Source organism: Phodopus roborovskii, unplaced genomic scaffold (genome assembly GCF_943737965.1).
Source record: "Phodopus roborovskii unplaced genomic scaffold, PHOROB, whole genome shotgun sequence".
NCBI classification, from domain to species: Eukaryota; Metazoa; Chordata; class Mammalia; order Rodentia; family Cricetidae; genus Phodopus; species Phodopus roborovskii.
In genome coordinates this window covers 9,956,303-9,970,074 of record NW_026126480.1, presented here as the reverse complement: position 1 = coordinate 9,970,074, position 13,772 = coordinate 9,956,303, and the positions used below count along the sequence as shown (strand labels likewise).

The 13,772-nt window shown below is 51.6% G+C and overlaps 1 protein-coding gene across 1 annotated transcript in view; it reads left to right on the top strand.

The window, feature by feature from the left end:
- Positions 1-13,772, top strand: part of Myo7a (myosin VIIA) — a 67,020-nt gene that overhangs the window by 20,069 nt on the left and 33,179 nt on the right. The window contains exons 5-15 of the mRNA XM_051192283.1: positions 21-205; positions 592-713; positions 795-937; positions 1,106-1,219; positions 2,161-2,314; positions 2,980-3,056; positions 3,215-3,334; positions 3,978-4,120; positions 4,818-5,028; positions 5,566-5,701; positions 8,132-8,238. Coding sequence (XP_051048240.1) covers positions 21-205; positions 592-713; positions 795-937; positions 1,106-1,219; positions 2,161-2,314; positions 2,980-3,056; positions 3,215-3,334; positions 3,978-4,120; positions 4,818-5,028; positions 5,566-5,701; positions 8,132-8,238 — 1,512 coding nt within the window. The remainder of the gene's footprint in view (positions 1-20; positions 206-591; positions 714-794; positions 938-1,105; positions 1,220-2,160; positions 2,315-2,979; positions 3,057-3,214; positions 3,335-3,977; positions 4,121-4,817; positions 5,029-5,565; positions 5,702-8,131; positions 8,239-13,772) is intronic.

Sequence of the window (13,772 nt, the reverse complement as noted above, 5' to 3'; positions counted from 1 at the left end):
CTGCCCCTTGCTGCTTGCAGACATATACGGGTTCCATCTTGGTAGCTGTGAACCCCTACCAGCTGCTCTCCATCTACTCACCGGAGCACATCCGCCAGTACACCAACAAGAAGATAGGGGAGATGCCCCCCCACATCTTTGCCATTGCGGACAATTGCTACTTCAACATGAAACGCAGCAGCCGGGGCCAGTGCTGTGTCATCAGGTGGGCGGCATGGCCCCATTCCCAGTGTGAGCCCCAGCTCTCCGCCCTCCCGTTAATACACTGGAGGTTGTTCCACAGCTGGAATGCCATGATGCTCCCCAGGAGCTGGCTGTGGCCTGTGCTGTCACAGTGTATAGAGTCACCCCTGCATTCCCAAATCTTATGTTTCTCTGACCACTACAAGGGCTGATGCTGGCTTCCGAGGGCAACATTGTTTCCTGAAGGTCAGTCAAAATCTGTCTCCAATGCTCTATGTATGACCAGTGGGGATGGGGTGTGGGGGAGCCCTGTGCTCCCTAAGGGCCAGATCACCAACCTATAGTGAGACAAAGCAGCTAGTGGGACAGCCGGGGCTGAGGCCCGTCCTGCCATCCCGCCCTCTGCAGTGGGGAGTCAGGAGCAGGGAAGACAGAGAGCACAAAGCTGATCCTTCAGTTCCTGGCAGCCATCAGTGGACAGCACTCGTGGATCGAGCAGCAGGTGCTGGAGGCCACTCCCATCCTGGAAGGTAGGGCCAGGTTTTGAGGGTGAGCCGAGGGCTGGCACTGGGGTCCATCCAGTCTCATCTGCATTTTCTACCACTCTGCAGCGTTTGGCAATGCCAAGACCATCCGCAATGACAACTCCAGCCGCTTCGGCAAATACATTGACATCCACTTTAACAAGCGTGGTGCCATCGAGGGCGCCAGAATAGAGCAGTACCTCCTGGAGAAATCTCGAGTCTGCCGGCAGGTGAGCCCTGTGTAGTCCCTGCATTGGGTGGGTGGGCACCACTGTCCACACGGTCTGGGCCACCCTTTACCATGCTGCAGTGCCATCTGCTTCCCGAGTGTCCAAGGTCTCCTGTGAAATTCCTGCCCTGTGTTTGTTCTCTGGCCCCAATACTGGTGTCACTTGCAGGCCCCTGATGAGAGGAACTACCATGTGTTCTACTGTATGCTGGAAGGCATGAATGAGGAGCAGAAGAGGAGACTGGGCCTGGGCCAGGCTGCTGACTACAACTACTTGGCCATGGTGAGGCCCAGGTGACCCAGGGTAAACACCTGTCTCAGTCATGTAGATAAGAGCAGACTCACCAGTATGACTCTGTCCCAGCTCCAAGCCTTCCCTTGTTCCTGCCTGTCCCAGCCCCTCCCTAAGTCTTGTTTGTGCCTTAAAGCCCTTCCCTCAGTTAGGCGCACATTCCTATTGACTTCTTACCACAGACACATTTCTTGAGGTTAACATGGGATATGGGGACACAGCACACAGGAGCCACATATCTAAGGGCATGTACCTGCTCATACACACATGCTGGGGCTTCTGGGATTGCAGCAGCTGGTTACTGAGGCCTGGACTTCCAGGAGAAAAATTACAATTATAAAGTGGCAATGAAAATAATTTTATGATTGGGGGTCATCACAACATGAGGAACTGTATTAAAACATCACAGCTTTAGGCAGCCTGAGAACCACTATTCTAGGGGCTGTGCACACACAGGCTAGATTGAGAATTTCAATCTATCTTCCTGGAGAGAGCCTGCCCAGGATTTAAAAGAGTTATAGGTGTGACAGGATTTCAGTATACTTTGTTAACTAGCTGGCTGGCTCTCTCTCTCTCTCTCTCTCTCTCTCTCTCTCTCTCTCTCTCTCTCTCTCTCCACACACACACACACACACACACACACCAATGAGCAGGCTGTGTCTATAATCCCTATCTGTGCATCACATATGGTTACATTTGATGGGCACTCCCCTAAGAGTGGCCACCCTGGGGCTGTGTGGAGTCTGGTGAGGTATTGGTGTTGTGAGCTGTCATGGACATGAGTGATGGGATGGCCTGGTGTCAGTGCCCAGTTCTTACTCGTGGCAGGGTGCCCCGGAGAAGCTCCAGAGGAATATTCTAGATATCCTGGAGACATTGCCCTCCTGGCATCCCTGACACCCTCCTGTCCTCCTTTATGCCCTCCCCCCCAGGGTAACTGCATCACCTGTGAGGGGCGGGTGGACAGTCAGGAGTATGCCAACATCCGCTCAGCCATGAAGGTGCTCATGTTCACAGACACGGAAAACTGGGAGATCTCGAAGCTTCTGGCTGCCATCCTACACATGGGCAATCTGCAGTATGAGGGTGAGGCCCCATGGTGCCATGCCCCACAATGCCACACCCCACTCAGGTAGCATGGCACCTGGCAGTGCTGTCTGCAGTGACAGGAACTGTGAGATTCAGGCTGGGAGGAGGTGAGCTTCAGGGGCGGGACACTGTGTGGGAGTCACCACAGGGCTGGCAGGTGAGGTGTTCAGAGCTGACTGGAGCCCTTTAAGGCCTCTCCATTAGCTTTCTTCCTTAAGGCTAAGTGTCCTCAAGAAAGGGTAAAATCTTTGAGTTCATACAGTGGTGTGAATGACCAAACAGCCATCTGTAAAGGGTAAGACAAAGCAGAGCATGCACACTTATTTGACACCACTGCATACTGGAGTGGGAGGTGGTCCATTGGAAGAAGGCACTGGATTCCACCCTGCCTTTTCACTGGTGCCCAGCATGGGCAGAATAGAATGTCTGGGAAGTTCGTGTGGTAAATGACTATCTCCAGAAATAAGGCAACCAGGCTAGTACTTCTCTCACGGTGTCCATGGGCTGTCATGAGAACATTAATCAGATGTGCATTGACCATGCCGATGATGCTGTCTGTGGACAGGGCAGGTCCCTCAGGATAGACATGGCAGCCTGCTCCTCCTCAGAGTTCCCTGCCCCTCTGCCACACTTCCTGACACTGTGTCCCTTTCTGCTGGCAGCCCGTACGTTTGAAAACTTGGATGCCTGTGAGGTCCTCTTCTCCCCATCACTGGCCACAGCCGCATCTCTGCTCGAGGTCAGTGCTAGCTTCTCTCAGTGTCTGTCCCTCTGAGGCGGCTAACCTACAATGGATGGTGCTATGAGGTCTGGGCTGGGAAGAGGCAGGGAAGGGAGCCAGCTGGGATGAAAGGCAGTCAGGGTGGGACTGGGCCAACACCTGGGTGTTTGCTCTAGGTGAATCCCCCAGACCTGATGAGTTGTCTCACCAGCCGTACCCTCATCACCCGTGGGGAGACAGTATCCACCCCACTCAGCAGGGAGCAGGCGCTGGATGTGCGGGATGCCTTTGTCAAGGTGGGTGAGCGGAGTGGCTGTGTTCTCTTTGCCCCTCAGGAGTCTGAGCTGTTGGGACAGGTGCGAGCTGGACCTTGCTTTGGCAGCCCCTGGACTAGAGTGCAGGCTAGCATCTCTGGCTCTCTGATGCCCAAGTTCCCTCTGTCGTTTTCTGAGTCCAAAGTTCAAGCACCACATAGGAGCTGGTTCTGCATTCCCCAGGGACCCTGCTTTGTCCCCTCAGGCTTGTTTTGGTGAGCTGTCTTCAGCCAGGACCAGTCCTCTTAGATCTCATGAGATCTGGCTGGGTGAAAGATTCCCAGTCCTCGTGTTGCTATACCCATGCACTTGCCAATCACAAAGCCCTCAGTCTTACCAGCCCTGTGCTGAACTCTGGACCTTCAAGGTGTTCAGAGGATGGGGAGACATACAAATGAAGTTGTTGGACCCCAAGGTGACTCCTTCCAGCTTCAGGGTTGGGGGAAATTCTAAGAGTTCAAATAAGTAGCACTGAGGCAGAAGTGTATTGTGGCAGCAGGAACCGCAAGTGAAGAGGGGTGTTAATAGCATGGGTAAGGCTGAGGCAGGGACCCAAAGGGTCTAGGGATGAGGGCTGCCTCCCCGGAGGCTCTGACTTGACCCGTGGTTGATGGGGGGCTTTCAGGGAATCTATGGGCGGCTCTTCGTGTGGATTGTGGACAAGATTAACGCTGCCATCTATAAGCCTCCCTCCCAGGAAGTGAAGAACTCTCGCCGGTCCATAGGCCTCCTGGACATCTTTGGGTTTGAGAACTTCACCGTGAACAGGTAGTGTGGGGGACCTCACAACCGGGAAATGCTGTGTCTCTTCATTTAGGCCGAACTCACCTGCCTCCAGGGACATCTCCAGGCTTGAGAAACTTGCTTTCAGTCATCCTTGAGATCCCTTTCATACCCACCCCAGCTCAGCTGAGACCAGCTCAGGTGGACACTGAGGAAGGCTAACCCTGTCCGGGGTTCTCGGCCTCTGATCTCTGCATTTACAGCCACAGTCACTTCAATTCTTATAATGCAGGATGTCACAGCATCCCTCAGACTGCCACACTGAATATGAGAGTCAAAGCTGCTGCTCAGCTAGGCTGGCATCAGGACTCCCTCTGCTTGCTGAATCTTTTCAGCCCTGGCCTTTCAGTAATGGTGGTACATTTCCATGATCCACCTTCCCAGTGTTCAAACTTTTTCCCCTTATTGGTGGCCCTTTGTGTGGCCTGGTCACTCAGGGAAAGAGCCCTGAGCCTGGCTTTTAGCCTACCTCTCCTCTGACGCTCAGTGACCTTGGGCATGTCCTTTGCCCTTGCCAGTCTTGAGTCTTCTTCTGCATAGGGGTTGGACTTGGCATTCCCCCCCCCCAGCCTACCTGATGGAGCCTTATGCTCAAGGTCACACTGCAGGTGGAGTCAGAGCCGGGTCTGGGTGACAGGGAAGAAGTTGGGTACCATATGTCATGGCCCTCTGCCCTTTCCAGCTTTGAACAGCTCTGCATTAACTTTGCCAATGAGCACCTGCAGCAATTCTTTGTGCGGCACGTGTTCAAGCTGGAGCAGGAGGAGTATGACCTGGAGAGCATTGACTGGCTACACATTGAGTTCACTGATAACCAGGACGCGCTCGACATGATCGCCAACCGGCCGATGAATGTCATCTCCCTCATTGATGAGGAGAGCAAGTTCCCCAAGGTGGGCATACCATGCCTCAGCTTTCCCACCTGCAATATAGGACAAGCAACATGAACCTGTCCAGGTGCCTTGGGCAGGTTCCAGGGTGTTGATGTAGTGAGCAGGGATTACCTTCATTCTACTGGGTCCTGGGCCAAACCTTCAAGATCTAAGTATATAGCTGGTTCAGAATAAATGCTCGTGATGGACCATGGCTTTATTAGGAGAAGGGAACATAGGATTGCTGAAAGGGAAAGAAATTGAGATTAGAGTCTTGCTATATTGACCAGACTGGCCTTGAACTCATGGCTCCAGGCATCCTCCAGCCTTCGCCTTCCAAGGATTTGAGTCATGAGAAATAGATGCAATAGACTGGAATGTGTATTCCAAGGCATGTGGTTCCAGTTCACCCGCTTCACAGATGGGCATCGAGGCTCAGAGAGCCTGGGTGGGAGTGTGGCAGGGACAGCTACTGAGAAAGATGGGGAGGGGTGGGAGGGCGTGGGTAGGGAGCCACTGGAAGGCAGTGACTTGACAATGGCCTCTCTGCTCCCTCAGGGCACAGATGCCACCATGTTGCATAAGCTGAACTCACAGCACAAGCTCAATGCCAACTATGTGCCTCCCAAGAACAGCCACGACACCCAGTTCGGGATCAATCACTTTGCAGGCATTGTCTATTACGAGACTCAAGGTACGGGGGAGGTGGGGGTGTCTGTCTTTCTGCCTATGCCCCAACCTTCTCTCTCTAGGCTAGGAGTGAAACCACATGGTTCGGAGTTCAGAGGGGACAAGAAGAGGCCACAGGAAGCATGCCATCTAGGGCTTTTTTTTTCTTCTTTACTTTTGCAAAGAACAAAAACAAAACAAAACAAAACAACAACAACAGAAACACACAACATATCTCAATATGTAGCAATATGTAGCCCTAGCTGGTTTGGTACTAACTATGTAAACCAGGCTGAAGTGGGACACGGAGATCCACCTGCCCCGGCTCCTGTCCACCTGCCCCGGCTCCTGAATTCTGGGCTTGTTTTTTTTTTTTTTTTGTTTGTTTGTTTTTTGTTACTAGGGGTCAAAGCTATGCTACTCAAATGTCTCCCCCCCCCCCCCGAGATGAGCTACATCACTGATCACAGTCCCATCTGGATTCATTCACATTGTGGCATGGGTCAATTTCCTACATTTTCATGGCTGACTAATATTCTGCTGCATGGATACACCACACTGTTTCCTTCTTCATGTGCTGATGGGAACATGGGTTGTTTCCCTTCAACTAGCATAAATGGTGCTGCTGTGGGCATAGGGTCTGTGTGAGTTCCTGCTCTGGGTTCTTATGGGAAGGCTCAGTGCTCTTCTTATAACAGGGAAACTGAAGCTCAGAAGGGAACTAAACTGCTCTTCTACGACCTGGTACAGCCTAGTAGATACAAAGTGAGATCTAGAAACTTCCAGCAACAAGACCAGTGCATTGAAGGAGATGCCCAGACATCTTCCCTCCTCCCAAGAGTATGCAGCTCGTTCATTTAAAGCTGAAAGTCAGGGGGATGGAGAGATGGCTCAGTAATAAGTGCTCTTCCAGAACACCTGAGCTCAGTTCCCAGCACACACATTAGGTGGCTCACAATTGCCTGTAACTCCAGCTCTAAGGGAGCCAGTGCTCTCTGTGGCACCCACCCACACATACCATATACATCCAGAAAGATAAATCTTTCTGGGTATGGTAGTGCACTCAGAGGGCAGAGAGAGGGGATCTCTGTGAGTTCTGGACCAGCCAGATTCAAAGTCTGCTTCAAAAATAAATCTTTAATGAGAGAGAGAGAGAGAGAGAGAGAGAGAGAGAGAGAGAGAGAGAGAGAGAGAGAGAGAAGGCTGGAAGCCAGGCCGTGGTGGCACATGCCTTTAATCCCAGCACTTGAGCACTTGGGAGGTAGAAGTAGGCAGAGTTTGAGGCCAGGCTGGTCTACAAAGTGAATTCCAGGACAGCCAGGGCTACACAGAAAAACCCTGTCTTAAACAATAAAAAATGAAAACAAAAGGAAAGAAAAGCTAGAAATTAGATAGAGAAACAAACCCAGCTCACCCTGCCTGCAGCTGTGCAATTCCTGCAGCATTGCAGCTTTCCTGCAGAGAGCCATCCTGGTGTGAAGGGCCAACCCCAAGTTGGCATTCACTGTGGTGTAATGCACTGACATCCTGCCTATGTCCTGAATGGTCCCACCCAGGGTACAAAGCCCCTGGCACTCAGAGAAGTCTAGGGTCATGCGGCAGGCTCCCTCATGACCTGGTCCAGAAATCAGTGGGTAAATTCTGCCACTACCTTTCTCATCCAAGACAGGGACACCAAAAATCTTGAAAGGGACCTTCATGTCACATAATGAGGTTGGCATGTCTCTATTAAGAGACTGTGCCATTGTAAAACTCACCCTTCCATCACCATGACACCAGGCCAAGGATCTACCCTTGGGGCCGCCCAAGTCCTGTATCTGGCTGTGTGCCCACTCCTCAGGCATCTCTAGCCTGTGGATACCTCATCTCCCACACTGGTCTAGCTCCTCTATTCCTGGAGGTGGGTAGCCTCCCTAAGTTGGCATCAGGGTCCTGGGTTTGAGTGTTAACTTTGCCCTGGCTTGCTGTTCTGTCTTCACTGAAATTGGTTTCTTCCATCATAAGGAGGGAAGTGAGTGCCTGTCCCAGAACACAGGCAGGGGCAGGGATGACACTGTGAAACACATGGCCCTGCCTAGTCGGGAGGTGGTGGTAATCAGTTGCCTTGCTGGTGGCTTATAGCATCAACGTGTGGTCTCTTTCAGGGGATCATGGACTCTGGCATTTTAGTTTAAAAGACTAGTAGTGGCTTAGGAATGAGCCAGCTGGGAAGGTGACCTCGCTCTCTCCTTGAGGCTGAGGTCTCCCATACTTGTTACATAGGCTGTAAGCGAGGCTGTGCTTACATTTGGGGAATTTCTCCTCATTTCCTCTGGGATCTTGGGTAAGCCCAAGTGTCCTCACTGTGGAATGGATGTGAGTAAGCTAGGTGGATTCTGAAGGTCCTTCTGGCTCAGGTGTTGTGGGTTTGGGAAGCCCTTGCAGGAGGAGCCATGACTGCTCTTTGCCACTGCAGGCTTCCTGGAGAAGAACCGTGACACCCTGCATGGGGACATCATCCAGTTGGTCCACTCTTCCCGGAACAAGTTCATAAAGCAGATTTTCCAGACTGACGTTGCCATGGTAAGGCTGTTGGATGTCGCTTTGGCTGGGAGGGGTCTTGGAAGCCAGGCCTGAATCTAGACCCCACCCTGAGTCTTGTCCATCCATAGACCCCCTTGAACTTCAGAGGAGGGACAGGGGACAGGGCTTAGCTGGGGCTCCAGAAGGGAAGGTCTGCAAGATGCTTCTATCTAAGTCCTGCTTTACTAACCCAGGGTATGGCTGGGAGGGGAGGGGGCGAGGCTCAGCAAAGACTTTGTGGGAGGTCACTTGGGACTTGGGACCGGCTTTACCATGGAGGTCTGTCTGCTAGATGGACATAAGGGGAAGCACAGGACAGGAGTGGCATGCTGTCCACCCCAGACCTTGAGCTGATATAGAGGACTGCCTACTCCGTTCCCCATGAAGCAGGTGTCACCTGGAGTTTCTTGCTGGGCTACTTGCCTTTAATTCCATTCCTTTCTGTGTCCCTGCTCTCCAGGGTCCAGGGGAGGGGATAGGCAGAGCCACGATTCTCTGGTGCCCTTGTAGGTGCCTGAGCTGCTTGGGATGGTGGCCAGAGCCTTGGCCTCCACCCCAGGCCCACCCCATCCTGGCTCAGTGGCTGTTGACTCCCCATGCCTCTTCTGCCTCACCTGCCTGTGGTTCCCCTTATAGTTTCTCTGTGGTTATTCATCCGGCACTGTCGGCCAGGCAGCGTCTTCTGTAAAGGTAAAAGCCCCAGCCTGGGGCCCAGGATGACCGTGATGGGAAGAGCTCAGCCTTATGGGGCTGATGCCAAGGGAGAGAGCGCTGGATATTTTGTCTTTTGTGGAGTGTGGTTTTTTTTTTTTTTTTTTGTGGAGTGGTTTTTGGAGTGGTTTTGGTTTTTGAGTTGTGTGTGCTACAGTAATCTCAGTTTCTTAAAGGGGAAACTGAGGCCCACAAGAAGGTTGAGAAGGCCCCTAAGCCATTTCTGCCCTACCCCTGTTATTTTGTCTCCTGTGTCCTTGGGCCTTAGGGACTCAGTGGGACTCTGGCGACATGCTCAATTGTAGGCACAGGCGGTCTTCTGTTTTGCAGATTCGGGACTAAGGTCAAGAAGGGGGCTTCATTCACCTTGATGACAATCCTGGGTGGGAGAGGTTTCGGCTAGGATAGCTGCCTGGGTGCCCCTCAGGTCTCAGCTGCCATGTTTCCCATCTCAAAGGTGTTAAGAGGCCTCAGCTACCACATTGTCCCACTTCCTCTTTGCTTCTCTCTTCCTACTTGTTTATCTCCTCTCTGCCCAGTGCCGACCACATATCTGGTCAGCTCCTGGGCCCTCCCAGAGCCCAAGGATAGACCCAAAACCCCGGGTATGAAGAGGAAGAGTATGTACTAGGCTTGTCTTCCCTCCTGTGGTCCCTGTACCAAACACACACACACCCCGAGCATATTTTTTCCTGGCTGTGATGTGATGGGAGATGTCATTCTGTAAATATGTTTCTCTTATTGGTTAATTAATAAAGCACTCTTGACCAATAGGAAAGCAAGATAGGCGGGACTAGGAGACAAGGAGGATGTGGGAAGTAGTAGGGAGGAGAGTCAACATGTAATACCAAGAGAACGGAGGAAGTCCAAGACCCCCTCTCCGGTAAGATAAAACCACCTGGAAATACTTAGATTGATTGAAATGGGTTAATATTTAAGACAGAACTAGCCAATAAGAAATGCTAGTAACAGGCCAACAGCATTATATCTAATACAGTGTCTCTGTGTGTTATTTGGGGCTGTCGAGGCTATGGGACCAGGCCATGGGGGAAACTTGCTCGTAACAAAATGACGCCCAAAGTGGGGCGAACCCATGACCCTGAGATTAAGAGTCTCATGCTCTACCCACTGAGCTAGCCCGGGTGGGCACAAGGCTCTGCACAAATGCAACATGAGGGAATGGGCAGGAGATGAGCAGCAGTCTCAGGGCTGCTGTGGAGATAAAGGAGTTGTAGAGCAGACACAAAGCTGCGGTGTGTCCGCTTGGGTAGGCAAGGGACCCTGCCTGTTCAGGGATGGTGGGGGCAGAGTGGCGTCTGCCACCTGGGTGAAACCCAGGCCCTGTGAAAATCCTGATCCCACTTCTGACACTAGATATTGTGGTTTAATAAGGATCAGGAGAAACAAATAGGCTGAATAGATGTTTATTTGGGGAGAAATAACTTACAACATAGACAGATGAACACCAGCAGATTCCTGGTCCCAAGGATGCCTCCAAATGTTCTGTCCCAGTGCTGCAAGCAAGAAGAGTGTGCCAGGGCTCCACCTCAGACCTAGTTCCCCCAGGTAACTTCTGCCCCAGTCTCCACCCCCAATGGGCGTGGTCAGTGCCACAGATGTGGACAAAGTGAGTATCTCACTACAGGGATGCATATATACACTCTAGCAGTGGTTGAATGTGACCTTGGACAAGTCCCTTCACTATGCTGAGACAGGTTCCAATGCTGATGTGACATAATATGTCATCTAGAATGGGCCAGGTGGTCCTGGGCTTCCCTGGAGCAACAGACAAGAGTCTCTCTCTCTCTCTCTCTCTCTCTCTCTCTCTCTCTCTCTCTCTCTCTCTCTCTCTGCCTCTCTCTCTGTGAGTGTGTGTGTGTGTGTGTGTGTGTGTAAACCAGAAGGCTACCTCAAATATTGTTCCTCAGAAGCCATTTTTGTTTTGTTTTGTTTTGAAGACAGGGTTTCTCTGTGTAGACCTGGCTATCCTGGAACTTTCTCTGTAGACCAGGCTGGCTTTGAACTCACAGAGATCTGCCTGCCTCTGTCTCCCAAGTGCTGGGATTACAAGTGTGCACTGCCTAACTTACCTTTTTGTATGTGGGTTTGGGGGGTTTGAACTCCGCTCTCCATGCTTTCAAGGCAAGAACTGTACCAACCGAGCCATGCCCCAGACCAAGAAAGATCTGCAAGTACTGGAAACTTGCTGCTCTCTTATGGGAATTGGCCCAAGACAGTGTCTTAGCTATAGCTCTTCTGTCAGGGCGGAAGCCCACAGCTCCTGCTTAAGGAACCCAAGCCCCCAGCTTGGGCAAGTCCCAAACCTCTGAGTTCTCACCCTCTGATTCTTGCGTCTGCTATCCCAGCAGTTTAGGGCTTCACGGCCTGCCCTGACATATTGACCCAGGGACCAGTGAAGTGGAGGAAGGACACCTTCCACACATGGGGTGTACCCAGATGGATGTCTCATCCCAGTCATGTCCACAGGACAGCTGCTCACTCCTGCCTGCCACCAGCCTGCTCATTGGCAGACACCTGAGACCACAATGGCACCTGTCTTCCCTCAGATCTGATTTGCACCCAAGTCACATTAGCCCTTGAACTTTCGGATTCAGTCTTTGCCTCGTCCCCAGATGATCCAGGAATCAGTAATCACCAGGAAGGAGGCTATCCCCGAATAAAACAGAACCGGATGATAACCCAATGGCCGAGGCTAGGAGAGCAAACTCCACACCTTCAATCAGCCATGCATTCCCATGCATGCATGCACTCACTCCTCACCCACCACTCAGCCATTCATCTACTTACTCATTCAATCTCAAATGCTTATTGAGTGCCCTTCATATGTCACACATTGCCCTAGGTCCCAGGGCATAGCAGTGAACACATAGCCACAAGACTAAACCAAACCCTGTTCTCAGACTTGTGTTCTAGCACAGGGAAAACAGTGAGCGAGCCAGTAAATGAATAGAGCTTGCTGTGTATAGAGGGGTGTCATGGAGAAGGACAAGAGGTGGTGGCAGGCCCTGCGATTGCGTGTGAGGGTCAGAACAGGCCTTACAGGGAAACTGGTAGGAAAGGGAAGGCGCTACCCTCCCCCGGGGGACTTTGCGGGGAGAGGGGTGTGTATGTGCAAAAGTCACACGTGTACCCCAGGCAGAACCAGGAGACCAGTGTGCCAGGAAAGATGTCAGCGGATGGTGGGAACCAGAGGCTACTGGAGTAGATCCTGGGGCTCTTAGGGATCCTTGCAGGGCTCCTGGTACCTTTGGAGTGAGGAGGGATGAGCCTGATTTCCCAGCCACCAAGTGCTTTGCGAATGGAGTTGTTAATGCTGGGTATGGCGACAGGACAGGAGGTTGACATGAGGAGATTAGAGAGCAAAGCTGAGGCTGGACTGGGCTGAAAGGAAATGTGAGTGGCATCAGATCCTGGGAAGGACCTGCAGGTTCGTCCCACATGAGAGAAGGGGCATGAGGGGAGTTCCTAAGGGGCTGGTGCACACAACTGGAAGCAGGACAGTCTGTGCACCACGGAGGACACCAGGGAGCAGTTCAGCCATACTCCAGGTGTTGATGTGTGTCCTGGGGCACACACAGCAGTGAGTGTGCCCAGGCCCTAGTGACATGGCCGTGAACAAGGCAGACCCGGCCTGTTGTCATGGGGCCCTAACAGGAAGGACAGACAGAAGGGAACAGCTTCAAGATAACAGAATGTTGAAGGGTTAAAGGGCGTGTGTGCCCCATTCAGTGTTGTATGTGCTCTCAGTGTGTACATGTATGTCATGTGTGTACATGTGCTTACATAGTGAGCATGCCATGTGCTTGTTATACATGTGCATGCAGGGTGTGTGCTGTGAGGGAAGTGTGGCGTGGGCTCTTAGTGTGTGCATGTCACATATATGCATTGAGTGCTCATAGCGTGCTTGCTGGGTGGGGGTGCTGTGGAAGCTGTGTATGGTGCATGTATGCTCAGAGTATGCATGCCATGTGTGCTTTGTGGTATAGATTCAGCAAATATGCGCTGAGTGTTGTGTTTTTAGCATTTTTGTGTCATATGTGTGCATTTATGCTGGATGGCTATGCATGCTGTGTGTGAATTAAATGCATTGTCATATGGGGTATACATTTTGTGAGTGATTTGTGTGGTATATGCATGCTTTGTATGAGCAAGTCATGCTTGCTATATGGTGAGCATGCTGTATGCTTGTTACACGTATGCATATGGGGTTTATGTCGTTGTGTCATGTGTGGTGTCTGAATGCTCAGATGCTGTTTGTGTATATAATGCTGTGTGGTGTGCATGTGTGTGTAGTGTGTATGTGTGTGTGTGTGTGTGTGTGTGGTTTATGTGAGTGTGTGTACTGTGGGATGTGTGTACTTGGTGCATGTGTACTGTGTGCATATAGTGTTCATTGTGTGTGCTCTGTATGAATGTGCTGTTGCTGAATCAAGAACCCTGTTGGGCCAGAGCAGACGTCACTCTATCCCCAAACCCCCTGAACAAAAATTTGAATGTTCTGCAGTGGAACTTAAGGTGAAAAATACTTCATGCTTTAGAACCAAACATTTGCTTCCTGCAGGGTTCATTAGGAGCTATGGCCAATCACCTGGATTTAGTACTGGTTAAGCATCTTTACCCCCGAACACCTCATACATGTGCTTCTGCACCCCAGATTTTCCAGCATTTATTTTGTATGTGTATGTGTGTAAATGCACCACATGTGTGCAAGAGCCCTCGGTGTCAGAGGAGGGTGTCAGGTCCCTGGAGCTGGGGTCAAAGGTTGTTGTGAGTTGCCATGTGGATGCTGGGACCCTGGGTCC